The 15,802-nt window shown below is 40.9% G+C and overlaps 1 protein-coding gene across 13 annotated transcripts in view; it reads right to left on the reverse strand.

The window, feature by feature from the left end:
• The window catches only part of PTPRT (protein tyrosine phosphatase receptor type T), a 565,545-nt gene that overhangs the window by 272,670 nt on the left and 277,073 nt on the right, over positions 1–15,802 (reverse strand). For all 13 annotated transcript variants that reach the window (XR_005824772.1, XM_040575465.1, XM_040575469.1 and 10 more), the window contains 2 exons: positions 7,442–7,713; positions 1,775–1,856 (listed from right to left, as the gene is read on the reverse strand). Coding sequence is in view for 12 of the 13 variants with exons in the window: in XM_040575465.1 (XP_040431399.1) it covers positions 1,775–1,856; positions 7,442–7,713 (354 nt within the window). In the remaining variant the exon portion in view is untranslated. The remainder of the gene's footprint in view (positions 1–1,774; positions 1,857–7,441; positions 7,714–15,802) is intronic.

Consider the following 15,802-nt stretch of genomic DNA (forward strand, 5'->3'; position numbering starts at 1 on the left):
TTTTGAGTTGTAACAATTGTAAAATGAACGCAAGGGGCAACGCCTGTACAAGTGATGGAACACGCTCTGGTGACATTTACCCTGGTGGCTGTCACTGCTGAACAACAAAGGCAACACTGGCGATCAGACAGGAGAAGCATTTACAAAGACTGCACAGAACTCGCTGCTTATGGGGAGCTCTGTACGCTGCAGGTTGCAAACTGACTCAAAATGCAGTGGTTACAGTTTGAATCACCCCACTTTGGGGTCAACAAGATTGCGCTCAGTTTTCAAGAGGGACCTGCATATACCTGCAGACATTGATTTAAACATCAGTTTAAATACTTCACTAAGCAGGGGTCTTTTTGTTGTTATTTTTTTAATCCCATAACCTTGCCTAGGCTTTGCCACACAGTTGGTTCAATGGCCTCTTTCCCAGTAAAGGGATCAGTCATCACCATGCAGCGGAATACATGCGCATCATTTGGGGGATTTGTTTGGATGCTGCCAGTTATCAGCAACATCTGGTCAACACAGATTGTAAGGATTTCTTAATGAAGTAAATGCACCCAAAGGCCTGAGCAATGAGCACATGGTAAATACAAATATAATTTAGTTAAACAGCAATTAACCATATTGCAGTTATCAGAAATGTCCTGTTAAACTTGAGCAGAGCCATCCATGTCTGTCACACTGAATGGTAGCTATTCTTTGAAATTCTGTACTGCAAGAATAAAAGTCTATTTCACCCCGCTGATACAATCTACGTGATTTTGTTGCGTGCAGCCACTGCTGACTTACTGAAACTACGAGCTAGTGAAAGGGGCTGTAAAGCACTGAAGTGGCAGGGTGGTGGGCTACCTTTCCAAATGACACCAGGCTACCTGGAAATGTTGAATTTGCAGCACCAAAATATAAACAAATGTAAACATAATCTAATAAATCAAAGCATCACCCCAGAAGTGCATTTTAGTATGCTACATAACAGCTAATAATTTGAGCACTAAAAGACACGGGGTAATTACAGATTACTTTTAAGAACATTAACGTTATTTGAAGGAGACGTCTAAACTCATTAAAGAACATGAAAGCTGTTAAAAATCTTTAGAAGGGACTATGCTCTACATACACAATATAGACATACAAAAGTCCCCAAGCCTCACTGTGCCTGCACAGAGAAATAAAAGAAGTTCATGCCCAAACGTAGAGGATTAAGGTCTAAGTACGAAAAATGTAAGCTGGACATATGGTAACCACTACAGAAGAAACATAACCCAAATACTTTTGAACAGTGCAATGAACCTGCATTAGTTTTCACTCTTGTGCAAGTCTGAATGAGATTTATTTTTAATATCCTCATGCAGATGCTGAGTGGGTTTAACATTTCTTTTGAGAGATACCTTTGGGATATGACCTTTACTAAGGAAATACTGAACCAATTTGATTTCTTTTTTTTTTGTTTGTTAAGTCAACCACACAGGGCATTATCCAAAACTTTTTAGATCTTTTTCTACAGCAGTATGATTCAGAAATAACAAAACAATCAAGAGTTTTGTGTTCTTGTGGCAGTATAGGAATAGAAACTTCCAGACATTCAGGTACTAACTACAGACTCAGTTTTGCTTTTTGCACAACTTGGTAAGTTAAGTAGTTGTGCAAGGCTGATTGTCATCAGGTGTCTCAGGGGACATAAAAAGAAATTTTAGAGCTCACTGAATCAGGTATATCACTACTTTAGACCACAAAGCCTGGTATATAACACACTGATAAAGTTAGAAAAACAAAGAATGCTCACTGCATGGATGGGCAAGAACTCTGACTTCATCCACAGCTATGTACCCTGGATGTCCTTTCAAAGAGACAGATTCAAATATCACCTGAAATACAAAATAAGAAAAGGTTTTCTGAAAAGAGAAACAGCAGTAGGCATTTGGCCAGTCACAACATTCTGCTCGTATTCCGATGTCTGATACATTCAAGGCATTTTATCACTAATAGTGGAGGGGTGCCTATGCAAATCACTATGCAGATGTATATCAAAGACTGAAAATCTGTTTGATATGGAAAACAAAAAGTTAGAGCAACATTAATTAGGATTAGCAAGAACTATTTCCACTTGGAAAAGCAAAAAATACCCTCTTTATATACACATACTCCTGTATTCACTATAAGCGCCAGTCCAAGAACATTACGTGTGTAATCATTTGACATCTTTTTCTAATTAGTGCGCCTCAAAGTTGGAGAATGTCATTCACAAGATAATGTTCTCATTGAATCAATAACTCTGCATGGATTCTTTTGGAGAAAACCTTGATTTGGCATGCATGCTCTTGCAGTATCAGAAAGCAGTAAGTGAGCAACAGATGACCCTGGATTCTAATTACTGGACTGAAATAAGATTCTCCCAGAAATAATAAAGTTGTTTTCTTCCGCCTTTCCCTGGATTGAACTAGCAGACTTGGAGTACTCTTTGACAACATATGTAACGCTTCTCTATATTAACAGTACACTACTTAACACTATTTTCTGTATGTATCTGGACAATGAAAGTGTTCTCTCAGCCTTTCTTCACAGGAGAGGTGCTCCAGCCCTCTGGACATCTTCACAGCCTCCTCTGGACCCGCTCCAACAGCCCCACAACCTCCTGGTGCTGGGGGCCCAGAGCTGGACGCAGGGCTCCAGGTGGGGCCTCAGAAGGGCAGAGCAGAGGGGCACGATCCCCTCCCTCCCCTGCTGCCCACCCCTCTGCTGATGGCCCAGGACGCAGTTGCCCTTCTGGGCTGCAGGTGCACACTGCTGGCTCATGTTGAGCTTTTCGTCCACCAGAAAGTCCTGAGTTAGCGATTCCCTTCTCAAAGGAAAGGGATGAAGTGCTATCCTTAACTATTTTAAAAAAGTCATGCATATGTAGAGATTAAATGGCTGCTGTCCTTGGCATTTCAAAGGGATGTTCCCCAGTTTTGTTTCCTCTTACTAAGGCAATGTTCACACTCTACTAACTTGCTCATTTTTGCATGAGCATACAGTAATGTTTTCAAGGACAGAGTTAATTAATGTGCTCAGCTGGCACAGTTACTACTGTTGCAGCAGCACTCTAGTGCAGCTACTTGTTTTGCAGGATAAATTATTTCAGTAATTCATGACTACTTAAATCATCACTAGAAAACCACAAAGTTTGTTAGCTACTTAAAGCCAGTTTTCAACACTTTTTTCCACTTTAAATAAAAGCTGGCATTCCCAGACTGCTACTGTTTAGCTTTTTCTTCATCTTCTCCATCAGAAGATTTAATACACTAAAAATTCAGCTGCCTGAATGCTGATCACCACACACTCATGCTACAGAAGTGGAGCACTGTGGACTTCATAAGCACCAAGTTGCTGTTAATTATTTTGCATTTGGGCTTCTGGAACTTAGTTTCTGCTCATGTTGCCATGACTTCGTAAGATCTGCTCCCCCACTTCACAGCACATCCAAATTGGAGATCTCCTGAAATATGTCCATTAGGAAAAAGCCATGATAAAAACAGGTAGAATACAAAAATAAACAGGAGAAAAATGAACTAAGAAAAGTTCACGACTTAACAATGTTTAGAAATAGAGTTCTACACCACTGGAAGGTGGACAAAAAATAGGCTGTCCAAGGGACAAAAAGCAGCACCAAATCTCTGGAAGATGATATAATGATCCCAAAACCATCTACGAGTGTTTCATGTGATCAAGAGTCTCAATAGACCTCAACAGACTGTATAAACCAAGAGTGTAATGCATGTCCTTAGCGTGGAAAGGATAATTTACCTTATAAATGAAAAAAATCTTCATGATAAAAATGGCACTTACTGGTAGCGTCACATAAAGCAACAACTGTGACTCCCTTCCGACTCAGATTGAACTGCAACTTACTAGCTATTAAAAACCTTATTTCTGTTTTCCATTTATAAGAAACTATAAGCCATGCTAAGCTACAACATAATTTCCTGAAAGCCAAGGACCTGGAAAGAAAAATTCTCCAACTCATTGGCTACTTGTACATGGCAAAAGTAAGTACCAATACACGGAGAACCGTCTTCTGTTAATTAGTGACATGTTTGGTGGTCTTAATACAGCACAATATAACCTAAACCTGGAATCAGTAACAACTGAGTCAGCTCCTAAAAAGACCATGGATTTAATCTTCACATTGGTGAAGAAACCACTGAGGAGCGAAGGGTTCCTCGCAATTCACACAATAAAATACTCTGTCAAAACAACATTGTCTGGCTCACTCTACACTCAGATCTCCTTATTTCCCAATTCAAAAATTCCACATGGTCGTCCCTCTATGTCTTTTTGCTGCATCTCAGCCCTGTTAAAGCAAGAAGCACAGAAGCACACAGGTTTTCCTGGAAACTGGGAATTGAGACTCAACAATGAGAAACAGGCAGAAATCCACGCTTGCAGGAAGCCCAGCTCTGCGCATTTCAGACCGAGTCTCTCTCATGTCCTTTTAGCTTCAGTTGAGATGTATTATAATGGTTGAGGAAGGGGCATTTAATACTCCTTCATATTTAAGGAAGCTCTCAGAACCTAATGTAGCTGGCAAAACGCAAAGCTTTACTCTTACACGTTTCTTAAACGCTCCTGAGAACTGCAAATACGAAGTCATTTCATGTTTCCTTCCCCATAAACAATCCTACATTTCACTGCTGCTATATACCAACAATGTCTGTGTTAGCAATGTAGCCTGGCTCATCTGTTGTGGTACAACAGTTTTCTTCAGGCGTGGATCAATAATGTTCCTTGCTATACATCAAAAAAACTCTTCCTGGCAGACTGTAGCACGGCACTTGGCGCATTCTGGGACTAAGTTCATCCTTATGGCAAGCAGTAACTCAAGATTACACGTATTACCTTTCTCCAAGTACTATTACAGCTTTTTCTCGCTACACTAAAAATGTATGCAGACTGGGAATCCAAGTGCGACTAACTCTAGGGTAGAATTTATAAATCTCCACCATCCCCATGTTTATACCTCAGCAGAGTGCTTCTGGAGCTGGATGACTCACACGACCCTTGAGCATAGCTGCCAGACCTAAAACATGACCCTCTGGCAAGTGGCTCGGTTACTTGTTTTCCACTGGCCACGTCTCCAAATCTCCGGGTACCTGTCAAAGCCTCAGACCCAGGGCAGATGGTTTCAGATTTTTTTGCCTAACAGAATTTTCAACGCACACTGCAATTCATGATAGTTGATCGTCATGTATAAAGAGAACAATCCGCATTTTGCCTGACACAGATTTCATAATTTTGGATAAATTCTATTTTTTTTCCCCTCATGTTACCTGGTGCTTTTGAAATACTTTCAGGCCTCTTGTGAACAAATTGTTCTCCAGGCACGCAGTTTTGATTTAAAGCTGACAAATAATGCTCCTATGGCATATCCTAGATGTGAGTATAAAATGAGACACTCCCTAAGCATCAGTACACCCACGCTTTGTCATCCTGCCACCTCTGGACTCCTTTAGCCAGACGCGTTACATTACATCAGGCTGTCAAAGAACAATCATTTTAACAGAAGTCCTTGATTGAGCTTTTCCCTTCGCATTTAAGAGCTTAGAGTCTTGGTTGTTGTTTTTTTGTTTGTTTGTTTTAAAACTTATATGTAAAGAGTCACTAGACTGCAGATCACCAACAGAAAAGTGGTTTATAAAATCAGGGACTGGTGATAAATCAGTCTATCAGATCCCCCATGATCTGTGGGACAGATCTCACTTTTTAAAGGTCACACTTAAGAAATAAAAATACAAGGAGAAGTAGAAGGAAACAAACACCCCATCCATCAAAAACTGAGGCTGGGGAAAAGAAAGAGAAGGAGAGAATCCTTGCATTTTGTGCAAAGGACTACTCCCAGCCAGTCACTGCTGGCTTCCAGGCTCTTCATTTTTGCGCAGCACGTATTACAAAATTCTTGTTTGAATTAAAGGATTTTTTGGCTCAGGAAAAGCAAACTTGACCTCTAAAAAGACTTGCAAAAGATGTAACTAAGGCTCAGGAAGTCTAGTATTGGCGTATCTAAAAGAAGGATCTCTTGGTTTGAGATCAGACTCTTTTCCAGGTTTTTCAAGCACTGACTATCTGGGTGAAAGATCATTTCTGTTCTCTCTGTAGAGCACCTACTACGAAGCAAATTCTGGTTCACAACCAGGTTCACGTTAATATGAATATCAAGCACTTTAATGTGATTTCAGAACAAGTTACAAGTTGTGCACAGCCCTTAAAACACCACTTTCAGTGCATTTGCATCTCTTTATCCCTTCCTCTCACCCTGCACAATGTGCTCTATCTATTCTGCTGATATTCCCAACTCTTTTTCGGAGGCAGAACATTAAAGCATTCTACTTCAGCTCAGATTTTATAGACCTCCTACCCAGTTATTAAAAGGAAGAAAAAAAAAAAGAAAAAGCTTTTCTACCTGCTGTTTTCTATCCACAGAGTATTCACTGCCTTTTCATAGTTTCTTCTATCATAATTCCTGTCTCACTCATGCTTTTATTAGTATCATACATATTTCTCCTTTTCCTGCAAGGTGTAGGGTGCAATTACCTCCCAGGCTTTTTTTTTTCTTGAATACAAAACAAGAAAAACCTGAAGATAAAAACCTTCAGTGCTCAACAAGAAGTGAATCCACTGTGTGCAACCTTCTCTAATTAAAACTAAAACAGTGACTCCGAAGTTGCTGCATGAAGTTTGAAGTAGCCTCACGAGGTGGTCTACTAACTAGTAGCTGTAAAATTAATACGACCAGAAAATAACTTATGCATTACTTTCTTTGACTTTGTGCTTGTTTAACAAAAATAGAAAATAAATCTCTAGACAGAACAAGTCAAACTACCTTACAGGCACAGTGTTAAAAACAGGAGGGATGGAGAGAGAGAATGGATCTGGTGAAGAGTTTACTTATGCTGATAACATGGTACAAGATTTCACTAGTATGTCATGTACTTACAGCCCTCATATAGGCAGCAATAATCCAGATGCAAGCTGAATGGAGAAATGTTAATCATTCCTTCTTACGGAATCAACCAAAGGCCAAAAGTAGGTCAGACAAGTTTATGCAGAGGCAGTTACACTTCTAGACAGCCTGCTGTATTTACTGTTATCTAGAACCATGGAAAGTGCTAGTACAAGTCTGTTTACATGCATACTTCACAATATACAAGTGGGTCTTAACTTTCCAATAATTTAACTTCAGCGGTCCAACTTTCTCTGTGACCTGACATCTTAAGGGTGAAGAGTGAAGAACTATGTCAAGATGCCTGTATCATCTCTTGCTATAGGAACTGCTATATGTAAACCCATTCTGATGCAAAAGGAGGAGGCAAAAAAAAAATCTGAATTTAATTTTCAGAATACCTATTGCTATTGATAGCTCATACCTAGAGAGATGATCAGAGGAAAAAGAGAGAAAAATATTAGAAACTCATACCTGATAAAAATGTGGCCAGAATGTACTGATGGCAAGTTCTGCCTTCACCCATCCTTCTGTAACAACCCCCGAGACATTCCATATTGGATTGCCCTGTGGTCCTCCATTCACTTTCACGTAGACATTCAGAGAGCCAGGACTCGAACGGTCTCTGCTGGATAAGTAATAGTGGAAGTCGATGCAATGTGTGTCATTTTCCTTTAACGTAGGCAGAAGCAAGTGAGCTTTCTGCCCAGATGCCCGTCCAGAGCTGTTCACCATCATGAAGGAGCCTACAGACAGAAGAAAAGGAAGAAAAATAAAAAGCATTTTCTTTTCAGCTCTTTCAGTAAAGCCAGCTTCCTTAGAAAAGTCAATGATTCCTTTAGATGCCAGGAAACAAAACATTTATCTGAAGAACTCAAACTAGCTATTTTATGCTAGTTGTTAGGTAACAGAAAAGAAAGGATATTAAAATTACAGGGTATAAATACAAATAGATTCAGGGCCAACTATAACCGCCTTAATTAGATAACATAAAACTCAAATTAAAAATACTACTTGGCTTTTATTATTTTATGACCGTGGAATAAAAGAGTCCCTCTAAACAAAATCATATTCGCCACAAGACTCTCCTATCACGTACAGTCCCAAATACCTAGTTTCCCAAAAGCACATTCAATACAAAGGACTTTAACAATGGACCAAATTCTTAGCTGATATTAGTCTCCATGGCCCCTACCCACCTCATGCCAATCTACACCTGTTAACTCTGCATCTTGGTACCGAAATCTTTTGACAGTGGCAATATGCTAAGAAATACACAGTTTTCAGAACCCACATAAATTAGGCTTGTTAGTGTACAGCAACATCAGAGCTAGAAATAATGCAACAAGGACAATTACATTTCTAGGAGGGAAGGACCGGCTGAATTTAAGCAGGAAGATAGATACTAAGGCAATTTATGAGTTTGTTAACCCCGAAGCTTGCATCATATTAACCATGGCACTGGATGTTGAACTCGTGTTTTGATTCATCAGGCAGTTATTTTACAGCACGTTGTGTCTCAACTCATCTCTTCACAGATGCATCAAGGTGACAAATGTTAGCAATAAGGAAAAACATTATGAGAGTTATTTGATTCAATTCTGTTTAAAGGATCTGCTTTATGTGTGTGCAGACACTTGCAGAAAAAGCTGAAGAATATACCAAGATTTGGGGGGGGAAATCTGTGTGTCAGCAGCCAGGCATAATAATTTCTAATCAAATGCAGCCCTCTTAACATTCTGAATTCTGATGCAGCTGCCAAGTCATGCTACAAATGTATTTCTCCACTGGCCTCTTGCAGTTCGCAGAAGATTGAGTCTGAAAAGCTTTGCCTCACTTCTAACCTATTGACTTTCCCTATTCCATGCCACAGCAGTGTGACAGACACTCAGATGAGCCAGATAAACATTTTGATCAATTCTGTCCACTGAACAGCCATATATTCTAATTTCTTTTTAATCAGCAGATACCAGCAACTTTCTCCCACAAAACTGTTTTTTTTCCTGTGTTTATGTGGTGTGTGTATACATATATATGTATATATATATACACACACATATACATACACACACACATATATATATATACACACACGCATTTTGTAAAGTACTGAAAAGCATGGATGGAAAAGAAAGTCAATCTTTCATAAAGAAATCACTCACTCTAGAGACCTTGGAAAATTCAAGTACAACGCAAGCACAGCTGGGGAAGAGGCTGTACTAAGAAATAAGAAAAGCTACAGGCAAGATGCTCTCTGGCAACCCTATCTTTCATTTTGATATGCTGAAAATCCCAAAGGTCCCAAATCAAGAAATTCCAGATTCACAGCAAGGACCTTGAAGAAACACATGAGCTGAATCCAAACTTTTTAATTTCTTTCAAATAATTGTAGTCTGCAAGACGAGATTTTGACAAATGTTCAACTGTTGATATGCTTCTGCTCCCAGTCAACCACAAAATCCCCTTCCTCAATTAAACGAGAGATTTCAGTGGGTGCTATATTATTCTTAAAAATACACCCAAATAAACTAAAGTTTTGAGAACCTGAAATTTGGATGCAGTTTGTATGACCTACAATAATTTCTTACCCAAAGTCCAATTACCAATAGGCTTGAGGAGGCAGCGCAGCTGGAAATCTGATGGGCTGGTTTCTAAGACTAATTACAACACTCACCTCCATGACCTCTGACAGTGTGTACAAGCTGCCTCATCTTCCCCTATAAATCAAGTAAGAACAGTAAAAACTGCTGCTGAGAATCTGGGAGAGAAGCCACTGTGTAACTGCTGATTAACAGTAGTGTATCTTTGTTTTCTGTGGAGGAACACAGTGGCTGCTGCAAAATGCACCACTTGCAGCGTTTCAGTGCCATTTTCATAAATAGTACAAAATGAGATGAAGACATGTTGTACGTTGACCAGATCTCACATTTGAGGATGATGGCACGGTTGATTAAAACACTCAGTAAAGCAAAGCAGAGATGCTGGGAATCAACAAGGTTTTGGACTAAGTGTCTGCAAACCCTGGGTAGGAACCCAGGAAAATTCATTTCTGCTCCACCCCCGATGGGATCACAAGGCACGTCGTTTCACCTCTGTTCACCTCCTCAACCTGTCTCTCTGTTGCATTTGGATAATAAATGCATCTCTACCCTGAAGATCTACTCTGAAGCTGTTCTGTGTGTAACGCAGTAGGGCCTTGAACTGTGCTAGGGTAGGCAAGTGTTTCAGTGATAGAGTTAGGGAATATTTCACTTTTACAGATTCATGTATAAAAATAATGAGCTTTCCTCCAGGAGAAAAACATCAGTTCTTATAAAAAGTTCAAAGCAATAATTACAATTTTATTTTTTTGCCACCCACCAAACAAGTGAATCACATGCTGTTCGCAGAATGACAATGGCCCTTTGTGCAACTGCTGACAATTCGAGAGAGAGTACGGAGCCTGGATGTAGTGACTGACAACAGGAGCAAGTGAAATAGCCATCCATCAAAAAACATCTAACAAAATAATTATAGTCTTAGTTTCTAAAAGAATAGCCTTACAAGTAATTGCCATATGCAAATTATTCCTATTCTCTTAGTTATAATTTATGGTTGCCTTTTTTTTTTTTTAATATTGCATACCTAGAGATAAATGAGAAAATACTATAAAAACTTAGTATCTCTTATTAGGAGTTTACTGGAGACAGTTATTTTATATGACAGTGGAAAAGATGAAAAATTTCCAGTTACGGTGCCACCTCTGGCAGAGAGAAGTACTCACACCCTTCCATCTGCCATCCGTCTCTACCTGCACTTATTTCCACGGAGATGTCACAGGGCAGCTCCCAAAAGAAACCCTTTCCCTGGCTGGTCAAGACAGCGCCCACCACGTCCAGCCTGGCCTCAGTAGGGGTGTTTCAAGTCCCATCAGTACTGAAACTGATACTGGGTACAATACATCCATCTACAAAATCTTGCTGTTGTGAATAAATTGTAATATAAATTGTTTGTATTATCAATTATACTACAAACTGGTCTCCAAATATCCCCAGCTGTACATGCTTTGCATTGTTCTCACAGTGTGGACTTGGATGGGCGTCCTGTCCCAACCTCCAGAACCTTCCAAAGGTTGCTCTGCATGCTCCACAACCTGCAGCTGGGAGCCACTGATCTGTTAGGAAGTCCGTGCCCAGTGAAGCTCCCGTGGGCAGGGTACATCACTCACTGCAGGTCCAAGAGCTCGAAAATTGTTCTCACTAAGAAAAAAAATAATTCCAAACAGCCTTTTAAGGACAAATGTGTTTTTCCTTATTATCTTTAAAATAAAGTGACATATTGTGATTCAGAGCCTGACAGCCTTCTTTAGAATGAATATAGAATTGAAGCTGATGGGACTTATTTTCAATTTATAGGCCTATATGTGTAAATAAAAGAGGTACAATCTGGTCTGGCACCAACAAGCCACTTGTCACATTTTCCACTCATATAAGGAACTAGGGAATGAATTAACATGTCACAAATGGAAATTATTGATCGATGCATGACTGAAAGCCACTTAAATGTCTCCAGGCAAGGATTTGAATAAAACAAAAGGTATCCTGGAGAAACTCTTATTTAGAGCGATTTTGAACAATAATAATAACGGAAAAATCATTTGGCTCTGTTTTTTTATTTACTTCCATCTGGAAAGTTCAAATGTCATAAAACCGACACTGAACTAAAAAAAAAAAGTTTGGGGAGAAGACATTACCTATGCTGTGTGAAAATTTGTTTTGGTTTGTTTGTTTTTATTACTATATATTTACTGGACACAGAAGCACACGCTCATTAAAGCAGCTGAATATCAGGTCAATTAAATTTAGTGCTCTTGGATCAACAGGTTACATTAATTAATATCTTGCTGATTTTACCAGCTTCCTGAATAACTAAAAATGAACGTGTTATGTTCAGATCAGTCAGAAGCAAGGAGGAAGGGAATATGGTAAATAAATTCATTTTTAAAAATCCATTCAAACGACAGGGAACATAAAAAGGCACTCTCTCATAGTTATTAAACATACCACTGAAAATTGGGGAATTAAACCATGAAGTGCTCTCTAGCTGGCCATAAATTTCAATTTTTCCCCTGCTTGGTGCATAATGATGCCTTGATAAGCCTCCTATTATTGATGCATCTGCAACATATATCCTCTTTTTGAGCTGAAATGCTACTTTGCAGCAGATGGTGGCTATTGTGTTTACACATCAGCACTTTATGATTGCATTTTCTCACGTCTGCAGTAAAAAGAAAGCCGTAATTGAGTTTTTAATGGCTTTGCACATTGTTCATTAAGATTACATGAGTGTGTTCTGACAAATGACAGCTGAAGAAATGAGCCACTGAGAAGCCCTCGTGATCACCACAGACCTCTGCTGATGCTCCTTCACTGCTGGCTTTGAAGAACTGTGCCGTTTAAAAAGGAAATTATAGCAACTATTAAAGACTGAACGTGAACTTGGAAAGAAAACTGTCAGAATGCTCAACTGCAAAACAAGGCTTCGAAAACCCTGAGAACCAAAATCTGGTACAGAACTTCTTTTTTTAAATAACAAACTCCTTCCCACAATCCGGGAAGGTTTTCCAGCAGCTCCATCGATGCACGAGCCTATTTCCACAACACACAGTGTTGCTTCTTCCCAAAGCAACTCTATCCTCAAGAAGGTATGGGTCTGCCATCTGACCTTGTTGACACAACAACGAACTCAACACGGAGTAATTCGGGTTGGAAGGGGTCTTGGGCCACACCTAGTGCAACCCCTGCTCAGAGCAGGGCCAGCCATGAGGCCCCGTTGGGCTGTCCTGGAGCTTTTACCCACGGAGTCTTTCCCAGCCCCCAGGAAGGCTGCCCAGCTCGCTGGTAACCAGCTCCAGCACCTGGCTGCCCTCTAGGGCTTTCTTTACAGCTGGTCTGAAACATCTCATGTGCAGCTACACCCTTTGCCTCCCATCCTCCAGACACTCCCTGAAGCAAAGCTCAGACCTCCTGAAATGCTCCGGGGGGGGGGGGGGAGCATTGGGGGGCCGCTGTTAGGTCCCCCCAAAGCCTTCCCTGCCCCAGGCATTGGGCAACTCCTCAGCCTCTTGCAAGAGCTCCAGCCCTGACCATCTCAGGGGCCTTCAGTGAACCACAGACAAGAGCCACCACCCGCTGCTACCACCCCATCGCCTCGGACCGAGCCCACTGCCAGCACCCGGCCCGACCACGACACCCACAGGTGGGAGGCCCCGTCCTGCCTCCCACGGCAGCAGCTGCACTGCACGGAGCCTCCTGTGGCTGAACTACAGTACCAGGAGAGCTCTGGAAACTTTACATCTCATAAAGATATGGAGAAAATGTAGCTGTTCTAGCAGGATGCAAAAACAAAACGTCCTAGGAAAGATGCTTATCAGAATAGTAACATCAGTTTACAACAGCTGTTTTACCCTATATACATACGTGTAGGACTAAACAGCTTTATGGTTTTCATACATGGGAAGAAAGGTCTATTTCTATGAACCCTCAATAAACACACAAAAAAAGCCACCCTGCCACACAGTCTGTGTGGATGGATACCAAAATGAAGGACAGCTTATGGCCAAGGAGACTGAAGTTATTTAGAATAATATTGATTTCAATGGCAGGTACGATTTCTCAGCATCCTTTCAAGGTTATTATGAGCGTGTGACAGAGCACAGACCCTATGGGGGCACCTCTGATAGCCCCCCCTACAGAGAAAATCAGTTTGCAGCTAGTCTTGGCTAATTACCTGTGCATCTTTAGAGCACTTTGTCTCTTCTACTGCAGCCTCACTTCTTTTAAGGAAGAGTCCTCTCAAAACTCCTTTTGGAAATCCTCTGCATTTGAAAGTCATTCTTTCAACAACAGCTTTTTAATTCCAAGTGTTCCAACAGACTGGTGAGCTGTGACTTTCCTTCGCAGGAGTGCTTTGACTTTCCCAGTATTTCAGTCGCACTGGATTAGGGTTGAAGCCAGGTCATTATCTTGTAAAACGACCTGGAAGTCTGTAATCATTGGCATTTTTACAGAAGGAGAGATCTAGCAAGAGGCACCTATGCCAGCCAACTACAGAAGCTCATGACTTTCCTAGTAAGATTCCCAAATACAAAACGTATTTGCACAGCTTTTGGTAAAGCACGTTTATAATGCTGTCAAGTCAGTCTGAACACCACAGGATGGATATTGAAAAGCATCTACACCGAGTATGAAATAAATTTGTATACGGACAATATATGAAAACAAGTCAATCTACCTCAATACTGGGCCTCCAGTAGTGACAAAGTGGCTATTTTGAAAAAAACTTAATCACAACAGTATGTGGTAGAATTTATCATTTCAGCATCTGCTCATCAGCTTTTTTCTTTTTTGGACTTGAAAAGCAGCATCTCCCCCTTTCATTGATTTGCCACAGGTGGATCTTCCTTCCACGATTCTTGTCGAGTCAGCCAGACATAATAGCCGGTCTCAACAAGCTCTACAGTTTAATTATGCATTGTGCTGCTGGAGGAGGGAAAAAAAAAAAAAGTATTTCCATATACTGGCTTTAAGCTACTGCCACGAAATTCACAGCTCTTATTTTATGCAAAGTTATGATTACCCACCTTCTTCATACTTCCCCCATTTTTATATCCCTACTCTTCATACTCCTGTATAACAACTGATGAAGGCTTAGAAATCTCTTTCCCTGACTGATGTACCCCAGACGGCAGCGCTTGTACAAACTCAAAATTAAACAAGGCATATCTCATAGCTGCTATCCCTTTTTCAAATATTAGGACAAAATCAGACCCCTGGGTTTTATTTCTCCAACATGGGCCACACTGAATTAATCTACCACGGAATAAAAAGAGCCTGATTCACAGATAAATATGAATATAAACTGCAAGTTGAGTTCCATATAATTCATGAGGACAATTCATTCACTTGGGAAACTGTTGGATAATAGGAAAATATTTTTTAAAGAGACAACCTTTATTTGTAAAAACCTTTTCTTCTGGAAATTTATGTCATGAAAAGAATTATGTTGCTGGGCTTTTTTTGTAAGAAAAATCTTCTCTGGGAACAAGACAGATCACATATTGCTTTAGCAACTACAGATATTTGCTGTACTAATTTAAAGGAAGTTAAGATTGCAGCATAAAACTTCACCAACTTTTACTGAATCACAGAATAGTTTGGGTTGGAAAGAATCTCAAAGCCCATCCAGTTCCAACTCACTACATCAGGTTGCCCAGGGCCTCGTCCAACCTGGCCTTGAACACCTCCAGGGATGGGGCACCCACAGCCTCTCTGGGCAGCCTGTGCCAGGGCCTCACCACCCTCTGAGGGAAGAATTTCCTCCTAACCTCTGATCTAAATCTCCCCTCTTTTAGTTTAACCCCATTCCCTCTCATCCTGTCATTATCTGATCAAGCAAAAAGTCGCTCTCCATCGTTTTTAGAAGCCCCCTTTAAAAACTGACAAGCTGCAATGAGGTCCCCCCGGAGCCTTCTCTTCTGCACGCTGAACAGCCCCAGCTCTGTGAGCCTTTCTTCACAGGAGAGGTGCTCCAGCCCTCTGGGCATCTTCGTGGCTTCCTCTGGACCCGCTCCAACAGCCCCACATCCTCCTGGTGCCGGGGGCCCAGAGCTGGACTCAGGGCTCCAGGTGGGGCCTCAGGATGGCAGAGCAGAGGGTCACAATCCCCTCCCTCCCCTGCTGCCCACCCCTCTGCTGCTGAAAACTGGGTGTTTAACAAACATGGGTCTGGTTTGCACATTTCACAGTTTCTCTGGGAAGGAGGATGCTTGCAGCTCTTCTGTTTTATACAAAAGCA

The sequence above is a fragment of the Cygnus olor genome, chromosome 16 (genome assembly GCF_009769625.2).
Source record: "Cygnus olor isolate bCygOlo1 chromosome 16, bCygOlo1.pri.v2, whole genome shotgun sequence".
NCBI lineage: Eukaryota > Metazoa > Chordata > Aves > Anseriformes > Anatidae > Cygnus > Cygnus olor.